Below are 19,406 nucleotides of genomic sequence, written 5' to 3'. Positions count from 1 at the left end.
ATTGTTTCTCGACTCTACCCTCCCCATTTCCTCGCTGGGAATATGTAGCACAGATTATCGGCCGGGAGATTGGCTGTCATCCCCCGTGGATGCAGCCACCTGCAACGACCCGGGCGCCTTCTTTCGATCTACTGCGTGCTTTCGTCTGAAGTCACCCAGAGAGAAGGTAACAGCCCAGGGTAAACGCCACCACCACCCCATTTTCTCATGGGGGTGGTGGTGGGTTGGAGTTGGGAAAGTGGGAAGTGGGCGCGAGGCGCGAAGCAGCACATTTTGTCAACATCTGCTACATCTCAGCCTGTCCGCCAAGAAAGTGTCTCCAGGCGTGAAACAGGAGATTTGACAAATCGTTTCCGTGTTCACAAGAGAGAGGCAGCGGGAGACAGATACTGAGGGAGTTGGGAGTCGGATCTTGCTGTCTCCTTCTCACTCATGCCCCAGTGAACACACAAGATAGAGAAACACGATCACGTCGGAGGGAGGGAGTGAAGAGGGGGGCGTGGGATTGCGACCTGGGCCAAATCGTGCAAAGAGGGCCACGGCAATCTCGCATGCCTCGCGTCGCACGGGGATTCTCTGGTGCCATGTCGTACGAGGCATTGACCTGGCATCATTGCCATTGCTGTGTATCCGTAGGCCGCTGAGAAGGGCAATGACTACGTGCTTACTTGCAAGACACACATCAGTGTTGTGCGGACTGCCAACGAAGCAGGCAAGAGAACAACTCGGGGGTGAATAGTCCGCATGGGGAGCCCAGGAAAGGGGAAGGGTAGTGACAGCGGGAAGTATGGAGAGGTTATTCAGTGGATAAGGTCACCGCTGGAAATCTCCGACCGGGCCTTCACCGGGCTCACCGAGACGGGGCAGGTCCGAGAAGGTGAGTCTCGGTGACCAGTCGGAGAAACCTCTGGGTAATCCATCTTCCGCATTGGCCGATTAGATAAAATAACATCATGCCCCTCACGTGCGGACCCCACAGGAGCTCCCTCACCGAGCCCCTCACCGATACCGCCGAGGACCACGACCTCACAGCCATCTCCACCAAACCTCCCTCCGTCCCCAAAAATCCGCCGCAGAAACCATCACAGCGTCGCCGACTCTATAAGCCATTGCGCCTCCACAATGGCCGCAAATCCCCTCTTTCCCCCGTAACCACCGTAATCGCCAGCTCCTCACAATTCCAACAACCCAAAAATCATCCAAAATGCTCGCCCGCACCCTCCGCGCCGCGGGCAGCACAAGCCCAGCCCGCTGCAGCAGCTCGAGCATATCCTCCCAGCTCCGAACAGCCTGCTCCTCCTCCTCCTCGTCTTCAGCACCAGAAACGGTCCCTTCCTCCCCGATCCGCATCTTCCGCAACGTCTCCGCCCTGCGCACCTGGCGCCGCCCGCACCTCCTCAACTACCGCTCCGTCGGCCTCGTGCCCACCATGGGCGCCCTGCACGACGGCCACCTCTCCCTCATCCGCGCCGCCGCCCGCGAGAACCACCACGTCGTCGTCTCCATCTACGTCAACCCCGCCCAGTTCGGCGTCGCAGAGGACCTCGCCTCCTACCCGCAGACCTGGGCCCGCGACACCGCCGTCCTGCGCGACCTCGACCGCGAGCTCGCCGGCGACGGCGCCAACCTCGGCCGCGTCAGCGCCGTCTTCGCCCCCACCACCGCCGACATGTACCCCGCCGGCTTCCCGGGCCAGGAGCCGTCCAGCAAGGGCAGCTTCGTGACCATCACGCCCGTTGGCGAGGTCCTCGAGGGCGCCTCCCGGCCGACCTTCTTCCGCGGCGTGGCCACCGTCTGCATGAAGCTGTTCAACATCGTGCAGCCCGAGCGGGTGTACTTCGGCCAGAAGGACGTGCAGCAGACGGTCGTGATCCGGCGCATGGTCGAGGACTTCATGCTGCCGACAGAAGTCGTCGTCGGGGAAACGATGCGCGAGCCCGACGGGCTGGCGCTGTCCTCGCGCAACGTGTACCTCGGCGCGCGGCGGCGCGCGGTCGCCACGGTGCTGTCCCGCGCGCTGCGGGCCGCCGAGGAGGCGTACACGCAGGGCGGCGCGCTGGAGCGGGACGCGATTCTCGGGGCGGCGAACCAGGTCGCCGCGGGGGTGCTCTCGGAGCAGGCGAAGCTGGCGCCGGCGGAGCGGGTCATGTTCGAGGTGGACTACATCTCGCTGGCGGACCCGGACTCGATGCAGGAGATCAACACGGTGGTGCCCACGAAGGGGGCTATCCTCAGCGGCGCGGTCAAGATGCTGCCTGTGGAGGAGCCGCAGCCCGGCGAGGATCTCGGGCACAGCGGCGGACCGTCGGTGCGACTTATTGACAACATTATTCTGAAGCCAAATACCCAGTAGGAGGAGTTCAAAGGTTGGATGGAAGGAACGTAGGGTAGCAGTGGTCGAATCCCACGTTTGAATAAACTTGACGACAAAGAATGCCATTTTTGAGGACTATCAACACATTACCGCAGCCAAGCACCTTCCGGTCTCGACAACAAGTCATATATAAGGGCCACAGGGCAACCTCCGCGTCCATTCAACGCTGTACGTGAGAGACATCCCTGGAACCCTCATATATGACTCATTGACGCAACCGACCAGCCTAATAACCTGCGCCAGCAGAGGACCAACGCTGTGCGACTTCTCGACCCGGCCATCTAAGAAGAAAACAAAGGACAGGATGAGAACATCGTAATCATATCATACCCGCTTTACACGTTTACAGTAATACAAAATTTACAAATGTGCTCGGTTCTCCAGCGACCTACGCCTCCTCTGCTCCTTGACGCTCTTCTTAAGCTGTCTCGCGTCCTCCATACTAAGGGTCGGCGACGCCCCCTTTTTATCCCCAGTCTTGGCCGCCTCGAACAGCTTGCTGCCGAGCAGATCCGTCAGGCGGAGCACGCGGGTACTAACGGTGGCCCCGTCGCGACGGTTCTTGCCTTCGCGGCGGCTGGAGGCGATCTTCTCGGTAAAGTCCCAGAGACGACCCGAGGCGTTGAGGGCGCCCGTCTCTGGGTCGCGTGTAGGACACCATTCGGGATCGAGACGCAGGCGGGGTGGAACCTTGGGGTCTTTGGATTTGACAACTTGTAAGATACCTTCTTCTTCGAAGCGCTGGTACGCGTTCTTCAGGGTCTCCTTATTTACGGCTTCAAAGTAGCTCAGGTCGCCCTGATGGTAAAGTGTCTTGCCGAGCTGGAATTGTGTTAGGTGTGTGGCTCCATGCTTGCCTGAATTTGACTTACCACTTGTGCACTACTCTGGGCTTTGCCCACCTCAATCCAGATATCGTCCTTCTGGCCAAGCGGTGTTGCCAGTCCCATCAGAGAAACCGCCGCAAGCCAGCTGGCCTCAATAAACGGCCAGATAAGGAAGCAGTAGAAGTCGTAGTTTTCCCGTCCAACCATTCTCTCGTGATCCGACAGGCCGACTACTACAACCTTGCCCTCCTCGTCTCTGTGAAGTTTGAGGACCTTATCCGCCTCGAGGTCGCGCAGCGTCTTTTCCAAGTTCGCTGCCAGACCATCACTGGGGAAGATGAACTCGCCGCGGAACAGGGAAGAGAGGAACTGAATCTGGTCCTGAAGCTCCTTGAAGGAGATATCCTGCATGGTTGGGCCACCTCCCTGCTTGACTTTCATGTACATCGCGGCGCTCACTATAGCTTCCGAGATGAACAGATGGATGGTCATGTTTCGGTAGAACGAGAGTTGGAACCTGTCAACGGCATAGTAGGTAGGTTCTGGAAGATCTGTTACGACGCCAACCAGATCCTTGCCCAATACCTCCAGGCCACGCTCGATAATGTCGGAGAGGGGCGCATTTCCAAAGTGGGCAACACGACCGCCCTTCGCCCGGACTCGGTCAGTGAGCCAATTGACGCGACGTTCAAGCTCCGTCTTGCCTACGCCTCTGCCTCTGAGGGTGAGCAGCACGGTGCCGATCAGAGCAGTAGGCATAACCACGGAAACATCATTTATGTCTGACAACACCTTGTAACCGAGTGTGCGCAGGAGCTTCTGGCGGATTGCGGTATTCTCGGGGTTCTTCGTATCCAGGTTGAGGCCCGTAGGTAATCTAGACAGCCTTACAAGCTGCTCATTGATGAACCCACGCAAACTCCAAGGCTCGTGGAAGCGAACATCGACTCTGCCGAGCCTCAGGGACAAGACGGATGAGCCTCCAGAGACAAAATCTGCGAGGTTCTCCTTTTTCTTGGGCACGCCAAGCAACTCGGTAACGTAGCCCTCCGTTTCAATGACCTTGTCGTACTGTGTGCTGACCGGGCAGATGACGGCGTCCTCAACTCGCCCAGACAGGATGCTGTCGAGGATGAAGTTGAGGATACCAAACTTTGGAGGCAACAGCTTGCCTGTTCTTGAGCGACCGCCTTCAATGAAGCACTCAAAGTTGTAGCCTCCCTGTAGCAGGGTGTCAATATACGTCTGCACCAATGTCGTGTAAAGGATGTCATCGCCGAACGACCTCCGAATCCACATGGCACCGGCATGTTGCAGGAAGCTTCCGACTAGAGGGAAGTTAAGGTTGTCTCCAGCTACGACAACCGGTAGGCCGAGTCCTAAGCGGTAGCAGATGAGCTGCAGCGAAACGTAGTCGACATGCGATCGATGGCAGGGCAAGAAGATGATGCTCTGCTTCTTGCTTTCGGCCTCCTCCGCCACCTTTCGTAGCCTCAGAACCTCCTCGCTAGAGACGTGGATGCCTTGGTGATAGGCGCGCAGAGTCAATTGCGTGACCAGATAATATGCGCTTCGGATAAAGGTCTTGCTTTCGAACTTGCAGATCATGTCGTCGGTCATTTTCTCGGCAACCTCCTGAATTCCAGTCTCGATGGCGGCCCGTCTCCGCGCACGCTTCAACTCAAAGTCCTTGTCATTTTTGTTTAATAAGCCCTCATTCTCTTCGACAGCGATGCGCTTCTCGGCGAGGTCGGTGATGCGCGACTGTAGTAGTGGCGCCGACAGCACGGCATCCTTGATCTTGTCGCTAAAGCCGGAGTAGAAGATGGGCTGGCCGATGGCATTGTCGTAGGCGCGCCAGCCGGTGCCGGAGACGTAGAGGGAAACTTCGCGAAGGAATCTGGCGCAGCGGCTAGTTAGTGTTGTTCCTGGATCCAAAAGGGGCCAAACTGCATGTGGACATACTGTAGAGGCTCGGAGCGGAAGCGGGCCATGTGCTTCATCAGGGCCTCCTCCTTCTCGTCGTCGCGTTGGGTTTTGACGTAGCCGCTGGGCTGGAGTGTGATTTGGTCCCCGAGGATCTTCAGATCCGGCGCGGAGTCGTCATTTTTAGCCATTGCGGTGGGGGGTTGGGGTATCGTGGGGAAAATCGGGTATCGTCAAGTCGTGTCGAGTGCGTGGAATGGAATTGTTGGTCCTAGATACTCCGAAGCAGTCCGTTCAAGGTCCTTGCCATTGCCGAGTGTCGGTCGAGGAAGACGGGATCCCTTTTCTCGAACAGGACTGACTGCAAATGACGTTGGAGATTGACGGGCTACCCAAGTGAGTGTGGTAGTAGTGGGAAATGGTGGAGGAAGAGCGTGGGAAGTGTTTTGATCGTCTCTCCTCCCAGCAGCTCCTTGCTCCTTGCGCCGAGCGTAGCCAGAACCAAAGAGTCGCAGTGTCATGCCGCGGGACATTGGGTGGACCGTTGAGGTCAAGTGCCACCCACCCGGACCACTGATCCGCGTCCGCGCTTGCTGCCTCCCACCTGCTCCCACGCTGCCTCCAAGCCGAGCTCGAAGCCCTTTGGCGGCTTTAGCGTTTTCGGCATGTGAAGACAGCACTGCCAATCCTTGCCGCTGCTGCAGGTGCCACTGATGGATGAGCCAAGCAGCGGGCAGCGACAGCAACAGCAGCAACAGCAACAGTGACTGGCCAGCACATTGCCAGCCGGCAGGCCATCCTGGTTCCCGCCCCACCACCCAATGGAAATGGAACCTGGAGGCACTAACATTTAATTTTATTTTCCGCAGCTTCTCCAGGAAATCGCATGCGCTTGGTTTTGCAGAAGCAGCCTCGTCACAGTCATCAGTCGCAAACTACGCCAACCAATTCTCCGCCAGGACAATAATAACCAGAGCAGTGTCGCGAGGGCACACAGACATCATGGCTCCCTCAAATCAGCCCATCACCCAGGCCCTCCTCGCCCGAGCGCACTCACCCGACACCGTCAACCGCATCTTCACAGACAAGATCCAATACCGACCCCTCTACCTCAGACCCAGCTCCCCGCCCCCGTCGAACCCGAGATCAGCCCGCCGAAAAGCCCGCGAAGAGGCCAAGAGAAAACAAAAGCTCAAACCCAAGCCGCTCTCCGCGCGCGACCGACGGAGGCGCGGCCTGCACGACGTGCCCCGCGATGGTCAGAAATACGCCGTCTTCGAGCCCCTCCACCGCTTGTGGCTAGGATACATTGAGGAGATCCTGGGATCCGAAGTCTACGGTGGAGGAAGCGGTGCCGCTGCGAAGCTAACCGCCGCCGAGTTCCACGGCGCCGAGGTCGAGGTCTCGCGCAGCTCGTGCCCGAGCCGTGTCGGCATCAAGGGCATCGTCATCAAGGACTCCAAGTTTTCGTTCGAGGTCATCACACGCAAGAACGAGATGAAGATTGTGCCGAAGGAGGGGACCTGGTTCAAAGTCGAGATACCGGTGAAGGAGCCCAGCCCCAGCGCTGATGCCGATGCGACGGCTGAGGAAGGAACCCCACGGCGATTTGTCTTTGAGGTTCTTGGCGACCAATTCCTCATGCGAGGCGCGGATCGGGCCAACAAGAAGTTCAAGAACCACTACTTGAAGAACATCTGACGCAACACCGAGATTGTTCATTGCACAAGATATGATACCCATACAACAGCGACAGCTGAGCCAACAACGAGAATGCGGACAACGATATATCTGCGGCCCATGAGCCGAACAGATACCGTTGCAGCATCCCCGATTCGTCATGAGGGCAGCGCGCCACCCAAGCATGGCGTGCTAGCCCTCACGGGACCCCAGACTGGGCCATCAGCCAAAATGCATGAGCCCGAGATAGGAGGACAGACTGCGCCGAGGATTAACTGGGGGAGAAATATCACGACACCGTCACTTTCTGCCTCTAAGACGAAGTAGATAGATACCTCATTGAAGGGTTAGCAAATAAGCTTACCACCGGTTACGGTGAGATTTCAGACCACGAAGGCTTTTGATAGTCCTATTCTAACACGGCATGCACAACTCAATGGCGTGAAGTACTGTGTCTCATGTGATGACCTGGGTACCGTTTTCTTGGATTCGAAATAGATGAAGGTGAAAACGCAGTCCGTACCTTGGACCCCAGAGTGCTATGCCTAAAGGGACTAGGTAACAGTGGACGGAGAGGTGGCCGTGAATATTACGGCCAAAGTCTATAGAGGTAGCTGAATACAGAGACCATACTACCCAATGTTCAGCACCGCGAAACTCAACGTGCGATTCTAGTGCACCATTGAAAATTATATGAATCAGATAGAAATGTTCGAGAAGGGGTCGGGAGTTTGCAGCATTTTATCTATTCTTGAGTTTTACAAATTATTTTCAAGGGTCAATTAACAGATAGGAAGGATGGTATTCATATCGCACGAGATTCATCATTGGCAAACCTCTAACGCCCAGTAGAAACGGTTCCCAGCTAATCCCAGCGAAGTTTCGTTCAGAATCAACGTAGCCGAAATGATAGCAAGCAACAGTTCATCTGCAAAGACAACAACGCAGGTCAACAGGACCAACATCGGGCAAAAAGCAAAAAACAATTGCGCTCGCATGTGCGGAATTGAACCGCCTTAACTCCCCGAGGTGGGCTCGAACCACCAACCTCCAGATTAACAGTCTGACGCGCTAGCCAATTGTGCCATCGGGGATGAGACGCTTCTTGCTCGTTGGAACGTTCGCCCGAGTGGGGTCCTAAGTCGGGCGCACAGCCGGAGTCTGTTGTTCTCGGAGTTTTAGCGGGTGGAAATCCTCCGAAGTGTGTTAATCTGCACCTCTTCGAGCGCGAGGTCAGTGAGCGCCCGTCCAGATTGGGAGCTTGCCCTGTGAAAGTAGCCATCGCGGGGTGTGCGTTTTCTTTCCGCATGCAGCAGATCATGAGCAGCTGCAGCATTCCGCATCGTGAAAACAAAGCTGTGCCAGGACCAAGTCCAATTGTCATCGTAATCACCAAGGTTCCCAATCCGTCCCCAACGTGATTTCCTTTCAAAACAACCCATTGGGGAAGGTAAGGAGCGAATCAACCAAGGGAATACGACAAGGCCAACTGCCGAGTAAATCAAGCAGCGACAGACCTCAGACATGATGAAGCTCATCACTGAGACAGGAGAAGAATGTCCAGAGACAAAGGCAGCCAATTGCTCATTGAGACAGCGTGTGTAACTTCACGGGAAGGCACGCCAGGTTACCTAATGGCGGCTACCTGCCTCCAGAAAAAGCAACGCGACGCGTGCGACGCCGCCTATGACATCAGAACTCCTCAGACCTCTCCCCGTCCGCGCGCCTTCCTCTCTGCCTGCCAATTCCTCCCCAGCACTTGCTTCTCTTCCCTGTGTTTTCCTTTGGAACGTTCCATCTTACCAACCGTCATCAATTGATACCCCCGGTCAACAACACGGTACCCACTACCGTACCCTATCCATCGTCAACCCACCTACCCACGTCCAGCATCATGGTCAGCACACGTGCAGGAGAGCACGCCAACGGCGAGGCTGAAGCCAATGGCAAGGCCCAGAAAACTGCTGATGCTACCGCTGGAGAGAAGCGTGTCATTGATCAGGACACTGCCGAGGACGCTCCTGATGCTAAGCGGGCGAAGAAGTCCGATGATGGCGCCCGTCAGACCACCATCGAGGAGGCCCTCGAGAAGCAAGACGATGCCGAGTCCAAGAAGCCAGAGGCAAAGGAGCCCGAAACAAAGGAGGAGAAGCCTGAAACTTCTGACACTGAGATGAAGGATCGAGATGAGACTGTTGCCGAAGACGCGAAAGAGGTTGCTGAGACCCAGGCGGCCAAGGACGTCGAGGAGGCGGCAGAGGAGTCCAAGGCGGAAGAGTCCAAGGTGGAAGACTCCAAACCGGAGAAAAAGAACGACACCGAGGAAAAGAAGGAGGCTGCCCCGGCCAAGGATTCTGAGACCGAGAAAAAGAACGAGGCCAAGGAAAAGGACGAGGTTGCCGATATCAAGGACAAGGAGGAGACAACAGAGGAGACCAAGGCTGATGAGAAGCCTGCAACCAAGGGAAGCAACGGAGACACTGCCGAGATTCCCCACGCGGACAAAAAAGTTCCGTCCAACGTCCTCGAGAAGGGCATCATCTACTTCTTCATCCGCGCCCGGGTCAACCTTGACGAGGCCGAAGAAGTTGACGATATTGCTCGAAGCTACCTCATTCTTCGCCCCATCGCCCTCGACTCCAAGCTCGGTGACGGCCCGATTGGCGATGCCGGCAACACCCGTTTGATCGCCCTGCCTAAGAAGGTCTTCCCTGAGAGCGGCCGAGATCGCTTCATGATGTTCGTCGAGAAGGCCGGCGCTTCTTTCGCCGAGCTGAAGGAGCAGTTCCTCTCCGGTGACCAGAACGAAACTAAGGCTGGCACTTCACAAGTCCCTGCCGCCACTCCTGTTGGCGAGGGCGTCTATGTCATCACGACCACCGGCAGAGAGAGTCACCTGGCGTACATGCTCACTCTGCCTTCCAACATCGGCGAGGTCCAGGAGGAGCTTGGCCTCAAGGAGCAAGGCAGCTTCATCTTGAGCACCAAGAATCCCAACAAATCCGGACCTGCGAACGCGAGCCTCCCAGAGAATCCTGACTACCCTGAGAAGTAAGTATTGGCTGTTTTTAACAGACATGAATGGTACTGACAAAAAGCTCTAGGATCAACAAGGAGTTCCGAGACCTCCGATGGATGCCCACCAAACCCGAACACCTTGACTATGCCAACGCTCAGATCCTCTTGATCGGCGAGTCATCGGGGATCAAGAAGGCGACAGAGCCTCGAAAGAAGGACGTGAAGGAGGGCAACGAGGAGCCCGAGAAGATTCTTGAGCAGATTGAGGACGAGGATACGAAGCGGATGGAGAACCTCGCGGAGGACGACTCTGGTGCCATCTTTGCTGATCTCCAGGCTCGCGCCAAGGACTACCCAAAGCTACAGACAACATTTTGATTTGTCGTTGATTGTATCTGGTTTGACTTGACAAAGGAGCATTCGGGGTTCGGGTAATGTAGGGTTCGTTGCTCAAGCGAACGTTTACGCAGACCCTTTTACTGTTAAGCTTTTCAATTATTCGGGGCGACTGCTTGAAGGTTGCTGACTCAAAAATTCGGTTCATCTCACTTACAACTTACATGCAGGTGATGGAAATTGCCCCTCAGTCCTAGCTGAAGGCCACGAGACAGATTAGATGCCGAGGAAACCGTGAGGCGACGTCCGCGAGGCCAGCTGAGTCCTCAGTCTGAACTTCAGTCGAAAGCATGCTGTTTACGGGGAAGAGAGGTCCACGCGACGTGCCTGGATGGAGAAAGTCTTGCTATCGGAAGCTCGTGACACACATTGACCAACAGACAGCGCCATACAACACATGTCGTCCGCGGAAAAGAGAGCTTCTCGAACTCTCGAACTATTCCAACTCAGTAACACACCGCCTCCTGAGCATCAACTCGCCATTCATCAGAGACCGAAGCATGCGACCCGTGCTTACATACTTTTCCCAGCTTGACTCGCCCGCCATGTCCTGCATCGGAGCCGCTGAATAGAATTCGAGGCGGCATTGCCTCAGATCCCCGAAACCGCGTTCCCAGTTTTTTTTTTCTCCCCTGGTTCTGGACTCAACAACGATCAGATGAGATCTTTCAAGCGTGCAGCTGCCGCCGCCGCGGTCGGAGCACCCAACGCTTCGGCGAGCACGACATTTTCCCTTCTTTTCTCTTCCCCATCAAGCCAGCGAGCCAACAACCCTTAGTCACAACCGGTTAAGCGGATCGGCTCCAGACGGAGGGCAGACCAGCTTACCGCCCCCGAGACCTGTGACACTTCGTCGTCGTGCGTATCTTCTTTGGGACAAACGCTGTCTTACCAGTTGGGCAGATCTTTGTGGTCCCGGCTGTGTAGCGGCCCGGACGCCACATCGGGAAGGTGTCGACGAATGATTCGCGCTGCTGCGTGCCTTTCCGCATCCCGTGTAGGCCGTACCTCGTTGCCGCCGGCGGTGCGGCATTATTCCCATCGACATCTGAACAAGACATGAGCCCGACTCAGCATTGTTTCTGGAAACGACCTCACCTGTCAAACATGTTTTTCCCCATTTCGTCATGTTTCATCCTGCCAAAAAGCTGGTACCTTCCACCGGTGTACTAACACGCAACGGAATTCGTTCGTGGCACATCCCCGACAGCCGCCGTGCGAGCCGTTGCGTAACTACCGCGTTCGCAGCTCGTGTTTCGTTTTGTCCTTTCTCGCTCTCATAAGCAGGACAGGCATATGGTAACTTCACGTGTGCTTGCATGACTTTTCTTGCGACGCGGAATTAGTTAAGTAGGATCTGCTCAACAAAAATATAAACCGGAACCTTCTTGCTGTTTGCTTTCTTCTCTGCACATGCAGCCCGAGTTGTTAGATTCCCTTCCAATATTAGTCATCTCAGGTTTCAGTCTCATAGTTGTTGTCCTCCAAAGATGCTCTCATACTTTTGGAAACAGCCTCCAAAGGGCTTCAACGCCCAAGAAGCGCTCCAGAGCCAGGCCCCGGGCCACTGGCTCCCCAAAGACTGCAGCCTCATCGCGCAATGGGTCGCGGAGAAGGCAAAGCAGGCACGCGCGATCAAGCACCCGGAACCCCTCGACCCGACCCTCGAGGCCTTCAAGAAGCTCGTCCAAGACGATGCGCACCTCGCCAAGCTCGCCAACAAGATGTTCACCGAGTCGTCCCGCAAGTACCCCCAGGACCCCGTCGGCCACAACGCCATTAAGAAGTTTGACGACTTCGTCGCCGTGATGAACCTGGTCCTGCGCTCCGGGCCCGAGTTCGTCACAAAGTCGTCCCCGTCGACCGCCATCGGCCTCGTCGGGTGCCCAATCAACGCCCTGCTCGACTGGCCGATGGGCACCATCTCGGGCTACGAGTTCTTCCTGCGGCCCGAGGTCAACGCCGCCATCGCGGCGATTCTCAACGCGTGGGGCAAGTTCCTCACGACGCCCGAGTCGCGCGGGTGTCTCGACGGGTGGCTGTCCAAGGACGCGCGCGAGATGATTGCGATGAAGGCCAACAACGGCAAGACGAGCCACACCTTCGAGGAGCTGTTTGAATGCAACCCGAGCTGGGAGTACTTCGGCTTCGGGTCGTGGGACGACTTTTTCGTCAGGCGGTTCAGGGAGGGCGTGCGGCCGGTGGAGGCGCCGGAGCGCGGGGCACGAGACCCGCGGTTCCCGGACCCGACGCTCGTGGTCGCGAACGCGTGCGAGTCGGCGCCGCTGCAGGTGCGCACGGGGGTGAAGCTCTTCGACACGTTCTACCTCAAGGGCCAGCCGTACTCGCTGGGCAACATGCTCAACTGCCACAAGCGGACGGCGGAGTTCGTGGGCGGGACGGTGTACCAGGCGTTCCTGAGCGCGCTGAGCTACCACCGCTGGCACGCGCCGGTGAGCGGCAAGGTGGTCGGGATCGAGTACGTGCCCGGCACGTATTACAGCGAGAACTGGTCGGAGGGGCTGGCGGGGGCGAAGGGGCAGGGCGGGGAGGACCCGGCGGCGCCGACGTATTCGCAGCCGTACCTGAGTGCGGTGGCGACGCGGAGTATCATGTTCATCCAGGCGGATAACCCGAAGATTGGGCTGATGGCGGTGGTGTTTATTGGGATGGTGGAGGTGTCGAGCTGCGATTTCGTGGTGAGGGAGGGGGAAAGGATCGAGAAGGGGCAGGAGATTGGGATGTTCCACTTTGGAGGGAGTTCATATTGTATGGTGTTTAGACCGGGGGTAGAGTTACAGATGGTTAGGCCTGGGCCGTGGGAAATGGATAGGGAGCACAACTTTGCGGTGAAGAGTGCGTTGGCTATTGTGTCATAGATGATAGATAGACCCGTAATAGAGTGCTGGTTCTAGATCAACAAGATGGCTCATAAGATACAGTCAAGCCGGTCGTGGTTATTATTATCATTGGTCTTATTGCTGTTGTCATCGTCGTTGTCGTCGTCGCTGTCGTCGTCGCTGTCGTCGTCGCTGTTTGCTAGATGGAGTGGCAATAAGGTCAAATCAACTTGGCAATTGGCAGGAATAGTTAAGCCCCCCCGCAGAATGAAGTTATTTGTACGTTAAAACTTCTTTTTATGTACGCATACTTGATGAGCTGACAGGTCGAACAGCGAAGAAAAGAATAGGTGTAGCTCTAGAACCTACTGAAGCTTGACTTCAATTTTATCCAACTGCGAGACACAACTTTCGGGCATTTTCCCGACACCCACTCTCTCAAAGACCGTCGAGCCTCCGAACCTCTTAGTAACCTGTGGCGCAACAAGAAGGACATAACACATTCTGTCCTTCGTTGTAGATCCAGTCTTGGGCCGCGCTAAGATCACGCACTTCAAGCCTGGCGTACGACCGTCGGCCTTGTCAGGCATGTCGAAGTAAAGCGTGATGTGCTCTTTGACAGCTTTGGCTTCATCGAAATCTCTCGCACTAGCTTCGAGAGAGATCGTGCTGTTTTTGTCCGTGGTGTACTGCACAGGCGAGTCTGCGCTCCACGGGGATCGGAGATCTTGCTGTTCCCACTCGGTCTTGTTCCATTCCGGAGCCAGGTAATCGATGCCTCCCTCGTATGCCATCCACGACCACGTCGGTACGAAAATCTTCTTCTCAACCGGGAACTTGATTCTCCCGAGAGTCCCACCGAGAGATCGACACCAAAGCAGACTCCGGTGCAGGAGACCCTTTCCATCGTCAAACACCCCGTATCCTCCACGTGTGGCAAAGCCCTGTAACAATCTTTTCTCTAGACCGGCAATGGCAAAAGGCCTGTCCTCGACCTTTGAAAATTGCAATCTTGAGTACTGTTGGTAAAACATCTGGTAAAGATAGATCATTTCTCCTCTTGTCGAACTCATGGCGACTTCAGGGAACTTGGGATCTCCAAGAAAGGCCGCGATATTGCTAAAAAGGAGTTCTCGCGGGTTAGTTACGTTACAACGCTTGGATTGTTCATTTCGGTCCTGAGACTCACTTTTTCAGTTTGGTAAACGTCTCACATCGAATCCCACCGGCACATTCCCAGTATGTCTGCTTCTCAGTGAAGTAGATGGTCCGACGCGCGAGGGCTCTCTCCTGAAGCACCCAGCCCCGCTGATTCAGTGCACCATCAATGACATCCCCTTGAAAGTTGTCTATTTCCTCGCAGACGTGGTAGACTTCATCTTCACCTCTGCTAAATGTGATGTAATCTCGTCTAACTCTGTCTCCTAAAAAGCCGTCGCATTGACCAGCCGCCCGGCTTGCAGCAAGCACGCAGTACGCAGAGCTGAAGACATCTTCCATATGCTTTGCTTGCTCCGTGAAGTCACCATCGGGACCTTGTATGATGCACAGCGAGTCAATCCAAAGATATTTGATGTCAAGCTCGCGCGTTATTGTGACTGCGTCTTTGAATGTGTCTGGAAGAACGTTGAAGTCGATACCGGCCTTGTGTCTCACGATATTGCTGGTGTAGGTGCAGAAATGGGAATGTATGGCTGGATCGCCCCAGGGATGTGACAGCGCAAGGTATTGGCCTTGTAAACCTTCCGTATCAATGAGACGAATTGTCGAAGCTTGGACATCGAGTAGTCTGGTAGGAAGTGTGGGATTTTCATCGCAATGGCAGTTTTCGTGGGCTGGATTATTGTCGCATTCTTTGAGCCACTGTCTGATAATCTCAAAGTGCAGCGAGTGGCGGGCTGGAGAGAGATTCGGGAAGCCAACCTGGATATACTTTGGGATTTCCGAACCTCCGCCTGTATAACCATTATCAGTCAGTAAACTATCAAAGTCTGTTCACTGGATAAGGTAAGTCGAGAGAATCAAATGACTTACCAGGGTCGCGAACAATGCTGAGAAGCGGTACCGAAGCATTGTCGATTCGGAGAGTAGGCCCGTACCTTTGCAGGCGAAATACCTTGGGTGCATTTGTTTTCTTACAAGCTTTTGCTAAGAGTTTGCAGAAGCCACATGTATCTGCCCTTTTCTCTATATCAGCGAGCGTATCGGTCATCTGAAAATCCGACGACAATATGTCCAACTCTTCACATTGAGCACAAAGCCCTCGATAGTGCGGTAGGCTCAGATCCACGGGGAAATTCTCGTAGGTGTCCACAAGGTTGTTGGCGAATTTGTTGTCGGAGTAAAATGACCAGGTGTGGTTGAGCTAACGGGTGGGTGTCAGCAAGCATTTGAGCTTGGGTCCTTTGGCAGCGTAAAACTGCGGGTTGTCTCACCGACTGCAGATGGCCCGATGTCTAGGTTAAAGGAGTCCTTCACGTCTAGATATATTTCTTTCTACTTACTAGCTAATAAAGGAAGAGATATATCAGTACCCATTTGTGTCCAAAATCAAGAGGAAAACGGGAAGCTGGTCGGTGAAATTATTCTACTTACCCCCTTCAGACCGGACAGTTTCTGTTAGTAAATAGCGCTGAGAGGATGAGTTACAAAACATGATATAAGTACTCAACTCACATACTAAATAGCTCGTTAGTCGATGAGCCTGGTACAGAGTGCAGTCGATCACACTCATCTACTTACGTCCTTCTGTGTAGGAATCGTTAGCATCCAGGAATCCAATTCAACAACGAAGCTTCTGTAGGCTAAGAACGCAGGATAAGGGGCAGGATGTTGATGTTCACCCCTCAATGGAGATCACTTACGGTGGTGTAAATCGAAGCATCTTTGGCAGGTGCGTTTGGCTTCGGCTTAGATTGTCCTGGAACCTGCAAAGTGTTGCTGGATCTAGGGATTGCAGCGGCAGATGGGCGCCTGGAGCCTGGTCTGTTCTTGCTCGAGAGTAGATACTTCTCGTTCCCCTCACCATCTTCCAGTATCGCTTGGAGCGCAGAGCTTGCAGCGGCGGCTTTGGCCCTGGCTGCGCCAACCTGTGGCGGCTCGAGGGTATCAGCAAGGGTAACAGAAACGACTGCTGAGGACATTTCAGATGTTGTCTCTGGACTAGGCCGGAGAGCGACAACTAATAGTCTATCTCGGACAAGGTCAAGAAGAGTTCGAATCGCTGTGTGCGTAGACTTAGAGCATTCCGGGTGTTTGCTGAGTTCATTCATCCAGTGAACGACTATAGGATGAACTTCAGCTTTTGTTTGATTCCCGTCCTTTTCGGTGCGGTAGAAACAGCCTGTGTCGTCGAGGAGCGCTTCGGTGAACTCTCTGACGCCGTCATATCCGTAGAGAAACCATATGATGTACTCCAATATGATGCATCCTAATGACCATACATCGTAAAGACGAGATCTGGCCTTCAGTTTGTTTGTTACTGCTTCAGGAGGCTCGTACCGTGCAGTACCATATTTGGTGTTGGTCGGGCCTAATCGGGCGTCGGTTGCCTCAGTATGACGCTTAGCAAGGCCCATATCGGCGATCTTGAGGGTTCCAACAAAGGTCTTGTCCTCGAACCTGAGAATGTTCTCTGGCTTTAAGTCACCATGCCGGTAGTTGCCCTCGCCTTTGTAGTTGTGAAGAGCTGCCAATGCGTCGGCAAGTCCACGCAATTGAGTTACGGATTCCCGAACCAAGTTAGCGTCGAATTCTGGCGTGGGGTGGCTTTTCCAGAAGTCTCTCAGATTGCCTCCATCAGCCCATTGAAACATGAAGTATCGATTTTCGCCTCGTGTGATAGCGGCAATTCTCTCGATAATATGCTTGTGTTTGAGACTTGCAATGTCGGACAGAGCGTCTGCCTCTACCTTGAAATTTTGCTCCACCTCCTGCTGCAGCTCTTCGTCATCATCAGTTGTGAGAATCTCCTTTATAGCGATATGGGCCGGGGTACCGTCTGCCTGGATGTTGTGTCAGGTGAGATCAAAACACAGAGCGTTGGCAGCTTTCCCTACCCTAGGCCCGAGCAGTTTCTGGTGGCCCTTGTGAATCTTGACTTGGTGGACCTTACTGAACCTTCCTTCTTTGGTAACGATATTTTTCCAAATAAAAGGCAGAATGGCATCGGGATGGAGAGTATGGTGAAACTTTTCTCGTGAGAATACAGGCGCCAAGAACTTCCATTGGTGCTGATAGAAGCTGCGGACAGGCATTCGCCGCCATACGCTTTGTAGCCTGGAATCATCACTGAAATCGAACGGAAATGGAAGCTTTGTCTTGGCCTTCCTGGTCTTATCCGCCTTTTGAATGTCGTTGATCGGAAGTGCTCCGTCTGTAAAGTTCAGGCGACGAAAGTAATCCATGGTATCAAGAAGCGAGCTTCCTGCGTTACTACCGAGAGCGCAGTAAGCCGTCGCGAAGACCTTCTTGGCGTGGGCATGGATGAAGTTGATCAATGATTCGTCATCACCATCAAGCTTCTTACCAGAGAAGAGTTCGTCTTGGATGGCGCTGCGACTGATGACCTTGTCGATGTATCCTTCCGGAAGAAACTCTCGTCTCACGTCGAACTTGCTCTCCACCAAATAAACGAGGAGTTTGTCTCCGAGAGTCTCTGGGCCATCACTCTCTGAGCCGCTGTCGTCTGTTTCGGAATGCTTGTGATCTGCGCTCTTCGACATGGTGGCAACTGTTCTCGTGGGATCAGTAGGATCGGCATGCGAACACAATCATTGATGGGGGAAGAAGGGAAAATAATGACCAGATGGGGGAAACCTTCAAACCCGTCTGGCAAAGGCGGGGTATGGGACTGGAGTCCAAATCTGCCGGATGGAGAGAATGCAAACCGTGAGGCAGCGGATGGCTTGCATCTACAGGAGAAGCAGGCTGCCAGTGTCTCGGGGCCGATGTCCAAAGTGTGTTGGGTAGTTGGCAATCATGTGCAAATGAACGGCGACCAGACTGATCCGTCCCTATCATGGTCCAGTGCCAAGCATTTAAATGGCACCACTACTGCAAGAATTCGGCTCAAACACCAATCGAGTTTGTAACAAGAAACCTAAGGCTTGCTCGTGAGGAGTCCCGTCGTACGTGTTGGACGCGGATGGTAGTGTGGATAAGCTAAGGGATGACGCACATCGACCTGCTTACTTAGTGTACTGCAGTCATCAAATGGGACCACTTCCACACCTAGGCATCGTGAAGTCATTGGCCGGCGGACTGCGAGATTCGCGGGGTATCTCGTCTGATAAGGAGGCAACAGTAGAACGGAGCAATAACGTCCGAAGAAGGGAATGGCCGCTCGAAGACGTGTGCGTTTATGACTCCTCCGCCCGTTGATTTCTTTCGTATTGGTTTGGCTTGAACCCCCTTCTCAACATGGAGACTGAAAAGGTATTGGCGTCTCTCGTCAGCCGCGATCAAGCCGCCCTTGGAACGCGGATGGGCTGCGGCTCGCTGCGGTCTCAAATTTGAGGAAAGCCCGCGGGAATAACAAATGGGTGTGGATGGTGCAGCGTGTCATCAGGAAGAAAAGGAATGGACATCAAGCAGGCTGGCCCATTCTTGGGCGGCATGCATGAAATGGTTCGCATAATTTCGGCAGGCAAGCAGGCACCCAACCTCAGCCACCCATGCCCCGTAATTGATGGAACAATTGTTGAATGCATCTGGCGCTGCTCCGCCGATCGAACGACTGCAAGTTCAGCTGCAAGCATTGGTTGAAAATAGGACGCGTCCGATACCATCGCTTCATAGCCTTCATAGCCTGAAAGTTCTGTATTACGGCTGCCCAGCAATTCCTACTGATAAAACTTCATTCGCGCAAAGAATACAAGCGTAAGCTCCAGTTCTAGACCCAATCAGACTCTCCGCGATGAACTTAACGCGAAGTCTGCGTCTACTAAGCATTTCCTATGCCAAGTCTTGATTTGGTGCATCACCTGCATGCATCCCAACCTTCGATTGCTTTCGGACTCTACAATCAGCATCTCTCCCATAATCATATCTAGGAAAGAAGAAAGAAATTCGCTGCACCGTGGATGCGAACGCAATTCTGATACGAACTTTGTGGTGGTTAGCACTGTATGGTAACTAAAGATAATCAAGTGATGACCGGTGCTGGGAACAGAAGTCTGACCTTTGTAACTGCTGGCTTGACGAATGCATCGACACGTGCATCCCTCCCATCCTCTCTGATCTCGAAGAAACAGTTCGACTCAGTTTCTCCTGGATCTACAGGTTGTCTTCGAGATGCGAACGTTTGGACTAAATCCCATCCGCCTAGTGTCCACGTAATGAACT

The 19,406-nt window shown here is 54.4% G+C and overlaps 7 protein-coding genes and 1 non-coding gene across 8 annotated transcripts; 4 read left to right on the top strand and 4 right to left on the bottom strand.

Moving 5' to 3' along the window:
* Nucleotides 1-1,204: 1,204 nt before the first annotated feature.
* On the top strand, nt 1,205-2,353 carry COL26b_008404 (uncharacterized protein; the record flags this gene model as incomplete). The annotated part of the gene is made up of 1 exon (XM_053181163.1): nt 1,205-2,353. The coding sequence occupies one exon, from the start codon at nt 1,205-1,207 to the stop codon at nt 2,351-2,353; it is 1,149 nt and encodes a 382-aa protein (XP_053034910.1).
* Nucleotides 2,354-2,734: 381 nt separating this feature from the next.
* On the bottom strand, nt 2,735-5,318 carry COL26b_008403 (uncharacterized protein; the record flags this gene model as incomplete). Its single annotated transcript, XM_053181162.1, has 3 exons — nt 2,735-3,196; nt 3,247-5,101; nt 5,167-5,318. The coding sequence occupies 3 exons, from the start codon at nt 5,316-5,318 to the stop codon at nt 2,735-2,737; spliced, it is 2,469 nt and encodes an 822-aa protein (XP_053034909.1).
* Nucleotides 5,319-6,129: 811 nt separating this feature from the next.
* Nucleotides 6,130-6,828, top strand: COL26b_008402 (uncharacterized protein; the record flags this gene model as incomplete). The annotated part of the gene is made up of 1 exon (XM_053181161.1): nt 6,130-6,828. The coding sequence occupies one exon, from the start codon at nt 6,130-6,132 to the stop codon at nt 6,826-6,828; it is 699 nt and encodes a 232-aa protein (XP_053034908.1).
* A 999-nt stretch (nt 6,829-7,827) lies between these two features.
* Nucleotides 7,828-7,901, bottom strand: COL26b_008401. Its single transcript has one exon. It is a non-coding gene; the product is annotated as a tRNA-Asn (tRNA).
* An 800-nt stretch (nt 7,902-8,701) lies between these two features.
* Nucleotides 8,702-10,203, top strand: COL26b_008400 (uncharacterized protein; the record flags this gene model as incomplete). Its single annotated transcript, XM_053181160.1, has 2 exons — nt 8,702-9,858; nt 9,912-10,203. 2 exons carry the CDS (start codon nt 8,702-8,704, stop codon nt 10,201-10,203), a joined length of 1,449 nt encoding a protein of 482 aa, XP_053034907.1.
* Nucleotides 10,204-11,711: 1,508 nt separating this feature from the next.
* On the top strand, nt 11,712-12,853 carry COL26b_008399 (uncharacterized protein; the record flags this gene model as incomplete). Its single annotated transcript, XM_053181159.1, has 2 exons — nt 11,712-12,810; nt 12,846-12,853. The coding sequence occupies 2 exons, from the start codon at nt 11,712-11,714 to the stop codon at nt 12,851-12,853; spliced, it is 1,107 nt and encodes a 368-aa protein (XP_053034906.1).
* Nucleotides 12,854-13,426: 573 nt separating this feature from the next.
* On the bottom strand, nt 13,427-14,134 carry COL26b_008398 (uncharacterized protein; the record flags this gene model as incomplete). The annotated part of the gene is made up of 1 exon (XM_053181158.1): nt 13,427-14,134. One exon carries the CDS (start codon nt 14,132-14,134, stop codon nt 13,427-13,429), a length of 708 nt encoding a protein of 235 aa, XP_053034905.1.
* Nucleotides 14,135-15,426: 1,292 nt separating this feature from the next.
* On the bottom strand, nt 15,427-17,785 carry COL26b_008397 (uncharacterized protein; the record flags this gene model as incomplete). The annotated part of the gene is made up of 4 exons (XM_053181157.1): nt 15,427-15,480; nt 15,657-15,677; nt 15,926-17,065; nt 17,330-17,785. The coding sequence occupies 4 exons, from the start codon at nt 17,783-17,785 to the stop codon at nt 15,427-15,429; spliced, it is 1,671 nt and encodes a 556-aa protein (XP_053034904.1).
* Between the last annotated feature and the right edge of the window lie 1,621 nt (nt 17,786-19,406).

The sequence above is a fragment of the Colletotrichum chrysophilum genome (genome assembly GCF_026319265.1).
Source record: "Colletotrichum chrysophilum strain AFK26 chromosome Unknown scaffold_73, whole genome shotgun sequence".
Classification (NCBI taxonomy): Eukaryota; Fungi; Ascomycota; class Sordariomycetes; order Glomerellales; family Glomerellaceae; genus Colletotrichum; species Colletotrichum chrysophilum.
Note: the sequence above shows the minus strand (reverse complement) of the source record. Positions and strands in the feature narration are given on the sequence as shown.